This window comes from Drosophila suzukii, unplaced genomic scaffold, assembly GCF_043229965.1.
Source record: "Drosophila suzukii unplaced genomic scaffold, CBGP_Dsuzu_IsoJpt1.0 scf_37, whole genome shotgun sequence".
NCBI classification, from domain to species: Eukaryota; Metazoa; Arthropoda; class Insecta; order Diptera; family Drosophilidae; genus Drosophila; species Drosophila suzukii.
Genome location: NW_027255924.1, coordinates 1 through 16,210, shown reverse-complemented (window position 1 = coordinate 16,210; position 16,210 = coordinate 1). Strand labels below are relative to the sequence as shown.

Genomic DNA, 16,210 nt, shown 5'->3' with positions numbered 1-16,210 from the left:
GCTACTGCCCAAACTCCCTTATAAGGAAGCCTCGACTGTTGAAAACCTTCAACGTCCTCCAAGACATACCTATCATTACGAAGAACCTTTGTCACTCTGTAAGGGCCTTTGAATTTTGGAATTAGTTTTTTGGATACGCCTACATGAGAATCGAAGTTTTTGATCATTACTAAATCGTCCGTCTGGTATTCTTTAGCAATCTTTCTCTTAAGGTCTGTGCGTAACTTATTGTATTCTTGCAGCTTCTCGATGCTCTGAGTAGCTTTTTCTCTAATTACTTCTAAATTCCTACTTTCTCTATCTTTATTTAACTCTTCTAATTTCTCTTTTAAGCTATCTATAACTTTTCCTTTTTGAGACACTCCGAATAAGACTTGACTTGGGTGCTGACTAACTGATCTTTGAATCGTATTATTAAGTGCGTGTTCAACTGTTTTTAAAACTGTATCCCAGAACAATCCCTTGTCTGGATCAGTCAATTTAGCGATCATGGGTCCTATGCTTCTATTAACTCTTTCGACTTGCCCATTAGCCTGCGGCGATCCAGTGGCTATCTTAATGTGTTTCACTTCGTTTTCCTCTAAGAAGTCATGAAATTCTTTAGATGTGAAGCATGTCCCACGGTCTGAAATCACGCATCGCGGCCTACTATACGACCTGAAATAGTCCTTTAATGCTACTATTGCTTCCCTAGACTTTGTAGTTTTTGCCGGATAAAGTCTTACAAACTTTGTAAATGCGTCTATAATCACCAGTACGTGTTTGTTAGCTCTACTCTTGTCTACCGGGCCATAATGGTCTATGTGTATGACATCAAAGGGAATGCTTACTTTGGGGATGCTATGAAGGAAACCTTCGTCTTTACCAGACTTATCAGAATAGGCGATACATTTCAAACAATTATTAATGTGCCGCTTGCATTTTTCACGAACTTTGGGGAACCAGTAACTTTTTGAGACAACTTCTACCATCTTATCTATTCCAACATGTCCTAACTGATCATGGTAACTAAAAAGAACGTGGCTTTCCATTTCGCTTGGCACATAAAATAAAAGACCATTCTTATCCTTTTTTCTGTAAATTATTCCGTTCCGCATCTCATAATCCTTTAGTTCTGTTTCCTGAAGTTTCTCAGCTATACTTTTAATTTTCTCATCTCTACTTTGACATATAACTAAGTTTTCTTCAAATGAATTAGAATCGATTGACAGTATGTGTGTGTTCCTGCTAAGTGCATCGACATGTTGCATACGCTTGCCGGCTCTATGCTCTAAAGTGTAGTCATAATCTTGAAGAAAAAGTGCCCACCTGGCAATTCTTGGGCATAATTCCTTTTTATTTAACGCCAGGGTAAGAGCACTACAATCTGTAACTATTTTGAACTGTATTCCTTGAAGATAGATTCTAAAGCGTTGTAACGAGTAAACTACAGCGAGCGTTTCTAATTCAAAACTGTGGTACTTCGCCTCCACATCCGTCGTGCGTTTGGAAAAATAGAATACGGGGTGAAACTTACTATCTTTCTTTTTCTGCATTAAAATTGAACCAAAACCTAGGGCGCTAGCATCGCAATGTAACTCTGTTGGGTCTTTTGGATTGTATAAGGCCAGAATAGGGGCTTCCAAAAGATTTACTTTTAATATTTCAAAACACTCTAACTCTTTCGCACCAAATTCGAACTTTCTGTCCTTTCTTACAAGATCATACAACGGCTTTGCTTTTGTTGAGAAATCTTTGACAAAGCGTCTGAAATAGGAGCACAGTCCAAGAAAACTTTGAACCTCATGCGCTTTTGTCGGTACAGGGAAGTCTTTTACTGCTTGCATACCTTTCGAATCAGGTTTAATACCCTCTCCCGATATTATATATCCTAAATACTTTATTTCTCTTTGAAGGAATTCACACTTGTCTAACCTAAGCTCAAGCTTGTTATCTACCAGTCGTTTAAATACCTCCGTTAATATCTCCATATGACTCTTACTATCTTTCGTTGCTATTAAAATATCATCCATATAAATTAAAACCTTATCTTCTTTAACCAAATCGGCAAAGATTTTGTTCACAAATCTTTGAAAAACTGCTGGTGCGTTTCGTAAACCAAACGGCATTCTAAGCCATTCATACTGACCAATAGGTGTTGTAAAAGCGGTATACTTGATTGAATCCTCATGCATGTGCACGTGAAAGAACCCATATTTAAGGTCTAACTTGGTAAAAATAGTTTTTTCAGACAGTTTATCAATAAGGTCATCTATTAAGGGGGTAGGGTAGTTATCTTTAAGCATGTTTTTGTTAAGGGTTCGGTAATCTACGCACATTCTTAATTCTCCAGACTTTTTCTTTACTAGAACTATAGGTGATGCATACTCAGACTCGCTTACTCGAATAATACCGTTTTTTATGTAATCGTCTAATAAATTTTGAACTTGACTTTTCTCTGCGTATGATAGACGCCTTGGAGGGTAATTGAACGGTTTAGTTGTATCAAAATTCATTTTCATTTCCCATTTTACTAAGGGGATCTCCGGCCGTTCCGGTTTCGTATAAAACTTATCAAAAATATCTATCAGTTTTTTTCTTAACGCAAACTCACACTTATCGCTAACATTTAACAGGTTGCATTCGGCTGGATCAGGGTATTCAATTGACATAATTTCTGACTCGAAATGATCGCTCGGCTGGACACTTAAATTTTGACTTGACTCTATCATTTTACACGAATCACTTTGTGTTTCTTTGTAACCACAATAAACCTTAATACTATCATTTAGACAATCATCTTTCTCACAGCTATCAGTAGCACAATCGTTTCTAATCTGACCAACATTTGAGCAATAAATTCTAAAACTGCTATCCTTCTCACTATTACTATCATCTGACCGATCATTTGCAAAGTAACTATCTTTTGAACAAATATCCTGTAAACGATCATCAACCCCACTGTCATTTAAACGATCATCAGTACAACTATCATTTGAACGATCATTAGCAAAACTATCATTTGAACAATCATTAGCAAAACTATCATTTGAACAATCATTTTCCCTAACAATCTAAAAGTTACAAATGTTCATAAAATCTCTTCCCAAAACAGTGCTATATGCCATCGATTTGTTTGCCACAATTAGTAATTCGAAATTAAACTTTACTTTATTCATAATAACAAAACATGACATCTTTCCATGTATATCTAAAGGGCTGTGGTTCAAGCCAAAGTAATGCGAAAAGTTGTTTTCATTAACGTTAATGATGTTACTACTTAGAATGTTTTCAACACAGGATAACTTCGTAAAACTAATTGGACTCCCAGAATCGATTAGGCATTCTGTAAATAGGCACTGATTAGGCTGTGAATTAAAGTAAATTTTAAACGGTCTCACATATTCATTTTTGGTTGCGTTCTTCTTCTCGTTGCAATGAGATATCAGGTGCTCCAAGCTTCCACAACCGTAGCAAGCGCCGTACGCGCGCTTAGGCTTGCGGCAGTCGGCCGCGAAATGACCCACGGAGTTACAGTTGAAGCATCTTACAGCGGGTCCGGGCTGATTTCCGGAAACGTCTTTGTGGCGTCCAAATGCGAGAGATGGTTTCCGCAATGTTACTTTGGAGAATGCCTGCAACAGCTGGGCAGACGAATTAAAACAGTGCATGTGTGCCTGTTGCCGTAGAAGAGTATCCGGTATTCCTTCGATGATACTGTCGATTAATTCCTCGTCGTCTATCCGGATGTGTGCAGCCAACAGGGTCTTGTCGTTGAAGTACGTAGCAAAGTCTTCAGCTGGTTGCCACTTTCGCTCCTGGAACTTGCGTCTGGACATTATCTTGCTCTCTTTTGACTGAAAAGCCTCTGCGAGTTGAGTTAACAGGTCCTGGACTGGCAAGGACAGAAAGTTCTCAGAAGAGTGCAACCAAATTTGAGCGCGGTCTTTCAACTTTGACATAACCAGTATGCGCGTTATGTCTTCACTCAGCTTGTACATTTTTATGATCGCGTTGAGCTGTGCGATCCACGTGTTAACTGGCACTTTGCTGTTAACAGCACCGTCGAAAGGTGGAAGCATTTCCTTAACCATGGTCACCAAAGAATTGTTGTTAAAAATGGCTGTATTAGGCCTGGCAGCCTCTGCAACAATATTCTCCAAATCCGATAGGGTGACATTGGTTTGATTTGGTGTGGAAACATTGTTCTGGGTTTCTGGCAAATTGCTCATCGAAGGTGCGGTCACTCTATTCAATGGCTGACGCCGGGAAACTTCCAATTTGAGAAACTCATTTTCCAATTGGACGACTTCTAAATGGCGCTTCAGAGATTCCAATTGTATGGAAATTTCTGGAACGCACATGTTGTTGTTGGCGGTTTCGTCGTTGTTTTGGGCATCCAGCGATGTAGCCCCGACATCGTCCTGATCGGTTCCTTGAACTGCAGCACTATTTGACCTTTCCTCAGGCCCAGCTTCAATGTCGGTCATGTCCTTCGGGTCCAGTACTGGACAATCTCCTCGGGCTTCGGGGGGCACACCATTCAACCGCGCTGCTAGTGTTGCCTTGGTGCCGCTTTTCGGCAACCCAAGTTTTTCCAGCCAACATCGAAGTTCTGATGCTGTGTAGTTGTCTGCAGCGATGGTGTCCATGATTACGCACAATTTTAAATAACTCAAGTAATAGCTTTTGCTTTATTTTGCTCGTAGGCAGAGTTAGGGACGCGAGAAAAAATTTTTCGCGGTAATCCCACTTCTGAAATTGTAGACGGCACTTTCTTGTTCGGCGGTCGCAGCAAAAGTGATCTTTATTGTGCAGATTTGTACAGGCTTAACCTATGTTACAAACGTTGGGGGTACACAGTATGAGGGAGTGAGACAAGCACAGTGTTTCTTAAGAGTAACAGGGATGTATGTATGTGTTTAATAATAGTGTGACCAAACTTAATGTAGAACAGATGCTTAGGGATATGTATGTGTGTGTGTGTGTGTGTCTGCTTGCTACAAAGGTTTACTGAAATGCGCCTTCTTTCCATCTTTAAAAGCCCATAACTTGGTCAAATGAACTCGGATTTCGATATGGCATACCTTTATGGGCTTGTGGAGTGATTATGTTGTTATCTGCTTTAAAATATATAACTTTAAAGGTAGTAAGAAATATGACCGTTTTTATGTCATTGATTTTAATTTTGCGAAGGTTTACTGAGATGGGCCTTCTTTCCATCTTTAAAAGCCCATAACTTGGTCAAATGAACTCGGATTTCGATATGGCATACCTTTATGGGCTTGTGGAATGATTATGTTGTTATCTGCATTAAAATATAAAACTTTAAAGGTAGTAAAAATATGATCGTCTTTATGTCATTGATTTTAATTTTGCGAAGGTTTACTGAAATGCGCCTTCTTTCCATCTTTAAAAGCCCATAACTTGGTCAAATGAACTCGGATTTCGATATGGCATACCTTTATGGGCTTGTGGAGTGATTATGTTGTTATCTGCATTAAAATATATAACTTTAAAGGTAGTAAGAAATATGACCGTTTTTATGTCATTGATTTTAATTTTGCGAAGGTTTACTGAAATGGGCGTTCTTTCCATCTTAAAAGTTTCGATATGGCATACCTTTATGGGCTTGTTAGATGATTTTGTTATGGCATACCTTTATGGGCTTGTTGGATGATTTTTTTATGGCATACTTTTATGGGCTTGTTGGATGATTTTGTTAATATCTGCATTAAAACAAATAACTTTAAAGGTAGTAAAAAATATGACCGTTTTTATGTCATTGATTTTAATTTTGCAAAGGTTTACTGAAATGGGCCTTCTTTCCATCTTTAAAAGCCCATAACTTGGTCAAATGAACTCGGATTTCGATATGGTATACCTTTATGGGCTTGTGGAATGATTATGTTGTTATCTGCATTAAAATATATAACTTTAAAGGTAGTAAAAAATATGACCGTTTTTATGTCATTGATTTTAATTTTGCGAAGGTTTACTGAAATGGGCCTTCTTTCCATCTTTAAAAGCCCATAACTTGGTCAAATGACCTCGGATTTCGATATGGCATACCTTTATGGGCTTGTTGGATGATTTTGTTGTTATCTGCATCAAAATATACAACTTTAAAGTTAGTAAAAAATATGACCGTTTTTATGTCATTGATTTTAATTTTGCGAAGGTTTACTGAAATGGGCCTTCTTTCCATCTTTAAAAGCCCATAGATTGGTCAAATGAACTCGGATTTCGATATGGCATACCTTTATGGGCTTGTGGAATGATTATGTTGTTATCTGCATTAAAATATATAACTTTAAAGGTAGTAAAAAATATGACCGCTTTTTATGTCATTGACTTTAATTTTGCGAAGGTTTACTGAAATGGGCCTTCTTTCCATCTTTAAAAGCCCATAACTTGGTCAAATGAACTAGGACTTCGATATGGTATACCTTTATGGGCTTGTAGAATGATTATGTTGTTATCTGCATTAAAATATATAACTTTAAAGGTAGTAAAAATATGACCGTTTTTATGTCATTGACTTTAATTTTGCGAAGTTTTACTGAAATGGGCCTTCTTTCCATCTTTAAAAGCCCATAACTTGGTCAAATTAACTCGGATTTCGATATGGCATACCTTTATGGGCTTGTTGGATGATTTTGTTGTTATCTGCATCAAAATATACAACTTTGAAGGTAGTAAAAAATATGACCGTTTTTATGTCATTGATTTTAATTTTGCGAAGGTTTACTGAAATGGGCCTTCTTTCCATCTTTAAAAGCCCATAGATTGGTCAAATGAACTCGGATTTCGATATGGCATACCTTTATGGGCTCGTGGAATGATTATGTTGTTATCTGCATTAAAATATATAACCTTAAAGGTAGTAAAAAATATGACCGTTTTTATGTCATTGATTTTAATTTTGTGAAGGTTTACTGAAATGGGCCTTCTTTCCATCTTTAAAAGCCCATAACTTGGTCAAATGAACTCGGATTTCGATATGGCATACCTTTATGGGATTGTGGAATGATTATGTTGTTATCTGCATAGAAATATATAACTTTAAAGGTAGTAAAAAATATGACCGCTTTTTATGTCATTGACTTTAATTTTGCGAAGGTTTACTGAAATGGGCCTTCTTTCCATCTTTAGAAGCCCATAACTTGGTCAAATGAACGCGGATTTTGATGTGGCATACCTTTATGGGCTTGTGGAATGATTATGTTGTTATCTGCATTAACATATATAACCTTAAAGGTAGTAAAAAATATGACCGTTTTTATTTCATTGATTTTAATTTTGTGAAGGTTTACTGAGATGGGCCTTCTTTCCATCTTTAAAAGCCCATAACTTGGTCAAATGAACTCGGATTTCGATATGGCATACCTTTATGGGCTTGTGGAATGATTATGTAGTTATCTGCATTAAAATATATAACTTTAAAGGAAGTAAAATATATGACCGTTTTTATGTCATTGATTTTAATTTTGCGAAGGTTTACTGAAATGGGCCTTCTTTCCATCTATGAAGTTTTGGCATACCTTTATGGGCTTGTGGAGTGATTATGTTGTTATCTGCATTAAAATATATAACTTTAAAGGTAGTAAAAAATATGACCGCTTTTTATGTCATTGACTTTCATTTTGCGAAGGTTTACTGAAATGGGCCTTCTTTCCATCTTTAAAAGCCCATAACTTGGTCAAATGAACTCGGATTTCGATATGGCATACCTTTATGGGATTGTGGAATGATTATGTTGTTATCTGCATTAAAATATATAACTTTAAAGGTAGTAAGAAATATGACCGTTTTTATGTCATTGATTTTAATTTTGCGAAGGTTTACTGAGATGGGCCTTCTTTCCATCTTTAAAAGCCCATAAGTTGGTCAAATGAAGTCGGATTTCGATATGGCATACGTTTATGGGCTTGTGGAATGATTATGTAGTTATCTGCATTAAAATATATAACTTTAAAGGAAGTAAAATATATGACCGTTTTTATGTCATTGATTTTAATTTCGCAAAGGTTTACTGAAATGGGCCTTCTTTCCATCTATGAAGTTTTGGCATACCTTTATGGGTTTGTGGAGTGATTATGTTGTTATCTGCATTAAAATATATAACTTTAAAGGTAGTAAAAAATATGACCGCTTTTTATGTCATTGACTTTCATTTTGCGAAGGTTTACTGAAATGGGCCTTCTTTCCATCTTTAAAAGCCCATAACTTGGTCAAATGAACTCGGATTTCGATATGGCATACCTTTATGGGATTGTGGAATGATTATGTTGTTATCTGCATAGAAATATATAACTTTAAAGGTAGTAAAAAATATGACCGTTTTTATGTCATTGATTTTAATTTTGCGAAGGTTTACTGAAATGGGCCTTCTTTCCATCTTTAAAAGCCCATAGATTGGTCAAATGAACTCGGATTTCGATATGGCATACCTTTATGGGCTTGTGGAATGATTATGTTGTTATCTGCATTAAAATATATAACTTTAAAGGTAGTAAAAAATATGACCGCTTTTTATGTCATTGACTTTAATTTTGCGAAGGTTTACTGAAATGGGCCTTCTTTCCATCTTTAAAAGCCCATAACTTGGTCAAATGAACTCGGATTTCGATATGGTATACCTTTATGGGCTTGTAGAATGATTATGTTGTTATCTGCATTAAAATATATAACTTTAAAGGTAGTAAAAATATGACCGTTTTTATGTCATTGACTTTAATTTTGCGAAGTTCCTTTCCATCTATGAAGTTTCGATATGGCATACCTTTATGGGCTTGTGGAGTTATTATGTTGTTATCTGCATTAAAATATATAACTTTAAAGGTAGTAAGAAATATGACCGTTTTTATGTCATTGATTTTAATTTTGCGAAGGTTTACTGAGATGGGCTTTCTTTCCATCTTTAAAAGCCCATAAGTTGGTCAAATGAAGTCGGATTTCGATATAGCATACGTTTATGGGCTTGTGGAATGATTATGTAGTTATCTGCATTAAAATATATAACTTTAAAGGAAGTAAAATATATGACCGTTTTTATGTCATTGACTTTAATTTTGCGAAGGTTTACTGAAATGGGCCTTCTTTCCATCTTTAAAAGCCCATAACTTGGTCAAATGAACTCGGATTTCGATATGGTATACCTTTATGGGCTTGTAGAATGATTATGTTGTTATCTGCATTAAAATATATAACTTTAAAGGTATTAAAAAATATGACCGCTTTTTATGTCATTGACTTTAATTTTGAGAAGGTTTACTGAAATGGGCCTTCTTTCCATCTTTAAAAGCCCATAACTTGGTCAAATGAACTCGGATTTCGATATGGTATACCTTTATGGGCTTGTAGAATGATTATGTAGTTATCTGCATTAAAATATATAACTTTAAAGGAAGTAAAATATATGACCGTTTTTATGTCATTGATTTTAATTTCGCAAAGGTTTACTGAAATGGGCCTTCTTTCCATCTATGAAGTTTCGATATGGCATACCTTTATGGGCTTGTGGAGTGATTATGTTGTTATCTGCATTAAAATATATAACTTTAAAGGTAGTAAAAAATATGACCGCTTTTTATGTCATTGACTTTAATTTTGCGAAGGTTTACTGAAATGGGCCTTCTTTCCATCTTTAAAAGCCCATAACTTGGTCAAATGAACTCGGATTTCGATATGGTATACCTTTATGGGCTTGTAGAATGATTATGTTGTTATCTGCATTAAAATATATAACTTTAAAGGTAGTAAAAAATATGACCGTTTTTATGTCATTGATTTTAATTTTGCGAAGGTTTACTGAAATGGGCCTTCTTTCTATCTTTAAAAGCCCATAACTTGGTCAAATGAACTCGGATTTCGATATGGCATACCTTTATGGGCTTGTTGGATGATTTTGTTGTTATCTGCATTAAAATATATAACTTTAAAGGTATTAAAAAATATGACCGTTTTTATGTCATTGATTTTAATTTTGCGAAGGTTTACTGAAATGGGCCTTCTTTCCATCTTTAAAAGCCCATAGATTGGTCAAATGAACTCGGATTTCGATATGGCATACCTTTATGGGCTTGTGGAATGATTATGTTGTTATCTGCATTAAAATATATAACTTTAAAGGTAGTAAAAAATATGACCGCTTTTTATGTCATTGACTTTAATTTTGCGAAGGTTTACTGAAATGGGCCTTCTTTCCATCTTTAAAAGCCCATAACTTGGTCAAATGAACTCGGATTTCGATATGGTATACCTTTATGGGCTTGTAGAATGATTATGTTGTTATCTGCATTAAAATATATAACTTTAAAGGTAGTAAAAATATGACCGTTTTTATGTCATTGACTTTAATTTTGCGAAGTTTTACTGAAATGGGCCTTCTTTCCATCTTTAAAAGCCCATAACTTGGTCAAATTAACTCGGATTTCGATATGGCATACCTTTATGGGCTTGTTGGATGATTTTGTTGTTATCTGATTTAAAATATATAACTTTAAAGGTGATTTTAATTTTGTGAAGGTTTACTGAAATGGGCCTTCTTTCCATCTTTAAAAGCCCATAACTTGGTCAAATGAACTCGGATTTCGATATGGCATACCTTTATGGGATTGTGGAATGATTATGTTGTTATCTGCATAGAAATATATAACTTTAAAGGTAGTAAAAAATATGACCGCTTTTTATGTCATTGACTTTAATTTTGCGAAGGTTTACTGAAATGGGCCTTCTTTCTGTAATAGGCAATAAATGTACTCCGGCGATAGCTTTAGTTTTAACTCTTTATTTCTTAATTTCACAACCGCTTCCTTCGAACGTATAACACAGAGTGTCGCAACGATTCTCCCTCTTCCTACTTCTCGCTCATCCGTGTGAGCGAGGCAGGTATACGTATCTGCGATCTCCTATGCTGCAGTACTTGGTAGAAAGGGATGACAATATAACGTTTACAGTTAACTTAAACTAGGTTTCCCGCTTATTCTATAGTACAGTGGGTGTCGTATTAATATATTACATCATATGTCGTACAGTGGGCCATGTCAGTATATGTCCTACTACAACTCGGCCATCCTGACTGTATGATCCCCTGATCACTGTGAACATCAATTAAAGTTTATTTATTTACAAAATGTGTTGCAGTTCTTATTAATTTACCTTTTAAGTAGTGATAATTATTTTTATACATATTTTATTTCTGTTTTTTTTTTCATTTCTTTTTGGAACCTACCCAATGCTTAATATTATTTATGCTCCATACACCTTGATAAGGGTTGCGTGATACCTGGAATCCCTCAACATCTTTTAACAAAAATCTGTCATTTCTTAGTACTTTTGAAATTACATACGGGCCCTTGTTCTTCGGAATTAACTTTCTAGAGACGCCAGTTGTGCTATGATAACTTCTCGGGTATTTGTTGTCTTTGTGGTATATAAACGTACAAACTTAGTAAAACCGTCAACGACGACAAATATATGTTTCTTTCATCTTCCTGAATCAACTGGACCATAATGGTCAATGTGGATAAGTTCAAAGGGCTTACTACCTTTTTTAATTGAATGTAAAAATCCTTCTTTACCTGTATTAGGGGAAAATTCTACACATTTTAGGCAGTTATTTATATGGCTCATACACTTCTCCTTGGCGTTTGGAAACCAATAACTTTTTGCAATAATATCTAACATTTTGTCTCTCCCTATGTGACCGATTTCATTGTGGTATTTGAAGAGTATATGCTCTTCCATATCAATAGGTACATAAAATAACAATCTTTCATCGTTACTTTTTCTATAGACTATTCCGTTTCTCATTTCGAACAATTTATGCTCATGTTCCTCTAACTGTTTCTTTATCTTCTGAACTTTTGGGTCCTTGGCTTGGCAAATAACCAGGTTGTCTTCGAATGAATTTGTTTCTACTATTAAAATGTTTGTACACCTGCTAAGGGCGTCAACGTGTTGCATTCTGTTTCCTTCCCTGTGTATTAGATCGTAGTCATAATTTTGCAGCTCTAATGCCCATCTAGCTATACGCGGATTCAGCTCGACTTTATTAAGTGTTAACGTGAGAGAGTTACAGTCAGTTATAATCTTGAAATGCCTACCAAATAAATATATCCTAAATCTACGCAATGCGTGAATAATGGCCATGGTTTCAAGCTCAAAACTATGGTATTTCGATTCAGCAATGCTGGTGCGTTTGGAAAAATAAAAAATGGGGTGCAATTTTCCTTCTTCTTTCTTTTGGAGTAGCACGGCTCCGAAACCAAGAGCGCTGGCATCGCAATGTAGCTCTACTTCGTCTTTGTGGTTATATAAGGCTAGCACTGGCGCTTCAACTAACTTATTTTTAAGCATCATAAAGCAGCTCATTTCCTTTTCTCCAAAATGGAATTTCTCGTCTTTTCTCAAGAGATCATATAAAGGTTTGGCTAGAGTCGAAAAATCTTTAATGAATCTACGGAAATAAGAACATAAGCCCAAAAAACTTTGGACATGTTGCGTTTTGTCTGGTATCGGAAAATTTTGAATTGCCTCTATTCCTTTATCATCAGCTCTGATGCCCTCGCCGTTTATAATGAAACCCAAATATTTAATGCTTTGTTGCAGGAACTCACATTTATCCATACGTAGCTCCAACTTATTCTTTGCTAATCTGTGAAACACCTCCTTTAAAATCTGAAAATGTTCATTAACATCTTTGCTAGCGATCATAATGTCGTCCATGTACACAATTACTTGATCCTTTCTAATAAGATCATCGAAGATTTTATTTATAAATCTTTGAAAAACTGCTGAAGCCGTTTTCAGTCCCATTGGCATTCTAAGAAATTCAAATTGGCCTAACGGTGTTACAAAAGAAGTATACTTAATTGATTCTTTATTGACAAAAACGTGAAAGTAACCGTTTTTTAGATCAAGTTTTGAAAATACTTTTTTACTAGCTAACTTGTCTAACAGGTCATCGATAAGCGGTATAGGGTAATTGTCTTTAATTAAAACCCTGTTGAGTTTTCTAAAATCTATGCAAAGTCGTATGTCCCCGGTTTTTTTCTTCACTAAAACTATGGGAGAAGCAAATTCAGACTGGCTTGGCTGAATGATCCCGTTCTCTAAATAATCGTCCAAAAGTTTTTGCAGTTTTTCTTTTTCCGCGTAGGCAAGCCGCCGCGGAGCACAGCTAAACGGTTTCGAGCTTTCTAAATTAAGTTTTATCTCACTTTTAATAAACGGTTCCTTTGGTTTCTCTACCCTAATGTAATTGTATTCAATTATCTTCTTTAATTGAGGTAGAAGATCTTGATTATCAATTGTACCGCATATGTAATCAGTGTCTTCGTCATCCATATAGTTTATGCTAAGCATTTCACGAATCGTTTTAGACATATTGCTTTCATTTTTGTTATTGACTATACCGCCCTCACTAACTTCGTCGATGGACGGACCGGTTGCCTTACTGACTATAGGGTCGTCTTTATTCCTGATCGAAACTCTTATTGCTCCACAATCTCTAAAACTAACTGTTTCAGTACCTGTACTACCTCTTTTTTGTATAACTGTATCATCAACTTCTTCGCTAAATGAATCAATTATTGAATTACTAATTGTATTACCAATTGTTTTTCTAACTGTATCTTTTACTGTTTCTTTAACTTTATCATTAATTGGTTTGCTAACTGTATCACTAACTGTTTCTCTAACTGTATCACTAACTGTTTCACTAACTGTATCACAAACTGTATCACTAACTGTTTCACTAACTGTTTCTCTAACTGTATCACTAACTGTTTCACTAACTGTTTCTCTAACTGTATCACTAACTGTTTCCTTCAGAATTTCGATAGCACTTTCCGGCTCCTTGCTAGCATCTAAATTATGCGTTAATTTGAATTCCCAAGCATTGCATACACTTTTATTACAATCGGCATTCGTAGGCTCAATTGTGATCATTTTTAAGGCGCTTAAGTCTAATTCTAAATCGCAAGCATCCATAAAATTCCTCCCAAGAACAACCTCATGGCTCATTGACTCATTGGGCACAATATAAAGGTAAAAGTAACATTTCAATCGATTTTTAATTATGTAACAAAGTATTCTTCCATAAATTTTCAGTTGGCTTTTATTCAGCCCAAAGTAGTTTTCGGAGACGAACTCCATCTTAATTTTAGAGGAAATAACGGCTGTTTTGGCGAATGATATTGGGCTGCCAGTGTCTATGAGGCATGCTGCAGTTAATGGGGTTTTAGGACTGTTGTAAAAAAATATTTGTATATATCTTACGTATTTATTTGCATTTGCGCTTTTACGCTCAGGGCACTGACCCACAAAGTGTCCAAATTTGCCACATGCGTAGCATGATCCGGGCTCTCGTTTCGGTTTCTGACAGTCCTTGGCGTAGTGGCCCTTTGAGTTGCAATTGGCGCAACGGAAGTCCTTTGTGTCTGCAATCTTTCCGGAAGAGCGCTGCGAAGAATTGACCTCCTGCTTTCGTTCAGGTAAACGGATTGCAGAGAAGGCTTTCAAAATCTGCCCAGGTTCGGCGAAACATTGTATGCGAGCTTGGTCGCGTAGCCCTGGTGCTGGAATTCCTTCGATGATGTTTTCGAGGAGCTCCTCCTTGTCGATGTTTATATCGTTGGCCAGCATAACTTTCTCCTCGAAATAAGAAGCGAACCTTTCTCCTGAACGCCACTGACGATTTTGGAACGCGTTCCTCAGCTCCCCCTTTGACATCTTAGTTGCAAATGCTAGGATCAGCTGCTCACAAAGGTGGTCGGTTGGCTCCAAAATGCGTGTTGCGTTTGCGTGCAGCCAAACTTGGGCTTTTCCTTTTAGTTTGGCAATAAGAAGCATGCGCACACCAAACGAGTCCAAGTTGTACACCTGCGCAATGTTTTGCAGCTGTGTGACCCAGTTACGGGCACACGAGTTGCCGTCGTAGTCCATCGTTACTTCCTTTGCCAATGCGAGTGTTGTTGCGGGAGATTGTAACAATTTGTTTACATTTGTAAACTGGCATTGATCAGCACTGTCTGTGGCGTGCTTTCCAACACTAGAATTATCGATATCAAAGTTATCCCTGGCGCTGTTAACCCTGGGGCTGTTAGCGTTAACAGCGTCAATGCAAGCGAAACTGTTAGGGTTGCCAGAAGTTTCGATGTTGCATTCGATGACGTCATGGACTTCCTGAGCATGATTTGGCTTGTCCCTGGTGACGTCAGCGATCTCCGCCTGAAGCTGTTGCAATATGGCCTTGTTTGCGGCGATTTCGTCGAGAATTTTCTGCAGCTTCACCCTTTCGACATCTACCAGAGAAACGTTCTCCGTGCGTATATCGTCCACTGCCTGTGACGTCATCGTACCAGAGTCGAACAGAGCTTCCTGTGCGCCTTCCAAATGTTGTTGCAGCGGCAATGATGCGGCTCTCTCTAATTCGGTTTCTAGCGGCTGCTGGCTGTTGAATGAGGCTCCATTTGGTGGATCACCACGTGCTTCTGATGATAGGGTCTGCAGACGCGCCATCAATTCTGCTTTCGAGCCTGAGGTTTGTAGCCCGAGCACATTTAGCCAGTTTTTTAACTGAACGACCGTGAATTGATTTAAATCTATGTCAGGCATTTTGAGTAAGAACCACTTCTGATATTGTAATAGGCAATAAATGTACTCCGGCGATAGCTTTAGTTTTAACTCTTTATTTCTTAATTTCACAACCGCTTCCTTCGAACGTATAACACAGAGTGTCGCAACGATTCTCCCTCTTCCCACTTCTCGCTCATCCGTGTGAGCGAGGCAGGTATACGTATCTGCGATCTCCTATGCTGCAGTACTTGGTAGAAAGGGATGACAATATAACGTTTACAGTTAACTTAAACTAGGTTTCCCGCTTATTCTATAGTACAGTGGGTGTCGTATTAATATATTACATCATATGTCGTACAGTGGGCCATGTCAGTATATGTCCTACTACATTTCCATCTTTAAAAGCCCATAACTTGGTCAAATGAACTCGGATTTCGATATGGTATACCTTTATGGGCTTGTAGAATGATTATGTTGTTATCTGCATTAAAATATATAACTTTAAAGGTAGTAAAAAATATGACCGTTTTTATGTCATTGATTTTAATTTTGCGAAGGTTTACTGAAAAGGGCCTTCTTTCTATCTTTAAAAGCCCATAACTTGGTCAAATGAACTCGGATTTCGATATGGCATACCTTTATGGGC

General features: G+C 36.7%; 2 protein-coding genes across 2 annotated transcripts; both read right to left on the bottom strand.

Annotated features, from left to right (window-relative positions):
* Positions 1 to 3,081: 3,081 nt before the first annotated feature.
* LOC139354859 (uncharacterized) lies at positions 3,082 to 4,631 on the bottom strand. The gene is made up of 2 exons (XM_070999079.1): positions 3,381 to 4,631; positions 3,082 to 3,325 (listed from the first exon to the last, which is right to left on the bottom strand). Exons 1-2 carry the CDS (start codon positions 4,629 to 4,631, stop codon positions 3,317 to 3,319), a joined length of 1,260 nt encoding a protein of 419 aa, XP_070855180.1. The 3' UTR covers positions 3,082 to 3,316.
* Positions 4,632 to 14,138: 9,507 nt separating this feature from the next.
* LOC139354860 (uncharacterized) lies at positions 14,139 to 14,979 on the bottom strand. The gene is made up of 2 exons (XM_070999080.1): positions 14,266 to 14,979; positions 14,139 to 14,210 (listed from the first exon to the last, which is right to left on the bottom strand). The coding sequence occupies exons 1-2, from the start codon at positions 14,929 to 14,931 to the stop codon at positions 14,199 to 14,201; spliced, it is 678 nt and encodes a 225-aa protein (XP_070855181.1). The 5' UTR covers positions 14,932 to 14,979; the 3' UTR covers positions 14,139 to 14,198.
* Positions 14,980 to 16,210: the final 1,231 nt, after the last annotated feature.

Bases quoted from the DNA above. Each gene is read 5' to 3' on its own strand.
- LOC139354860 (XM_070999080.1), bottom strand. From the start codon at position 14,931: ATGGACTACGACGGCAACTCGTGTGCCCGTAACTGGGTCACACAGCTG.
- LOC139354859 (XM_070999079.1), bottom strand. From the start codon at position 4,631: ATGGACACCATCGCTGCAGACAACTACACAGCATCAGAACTTCGATGT.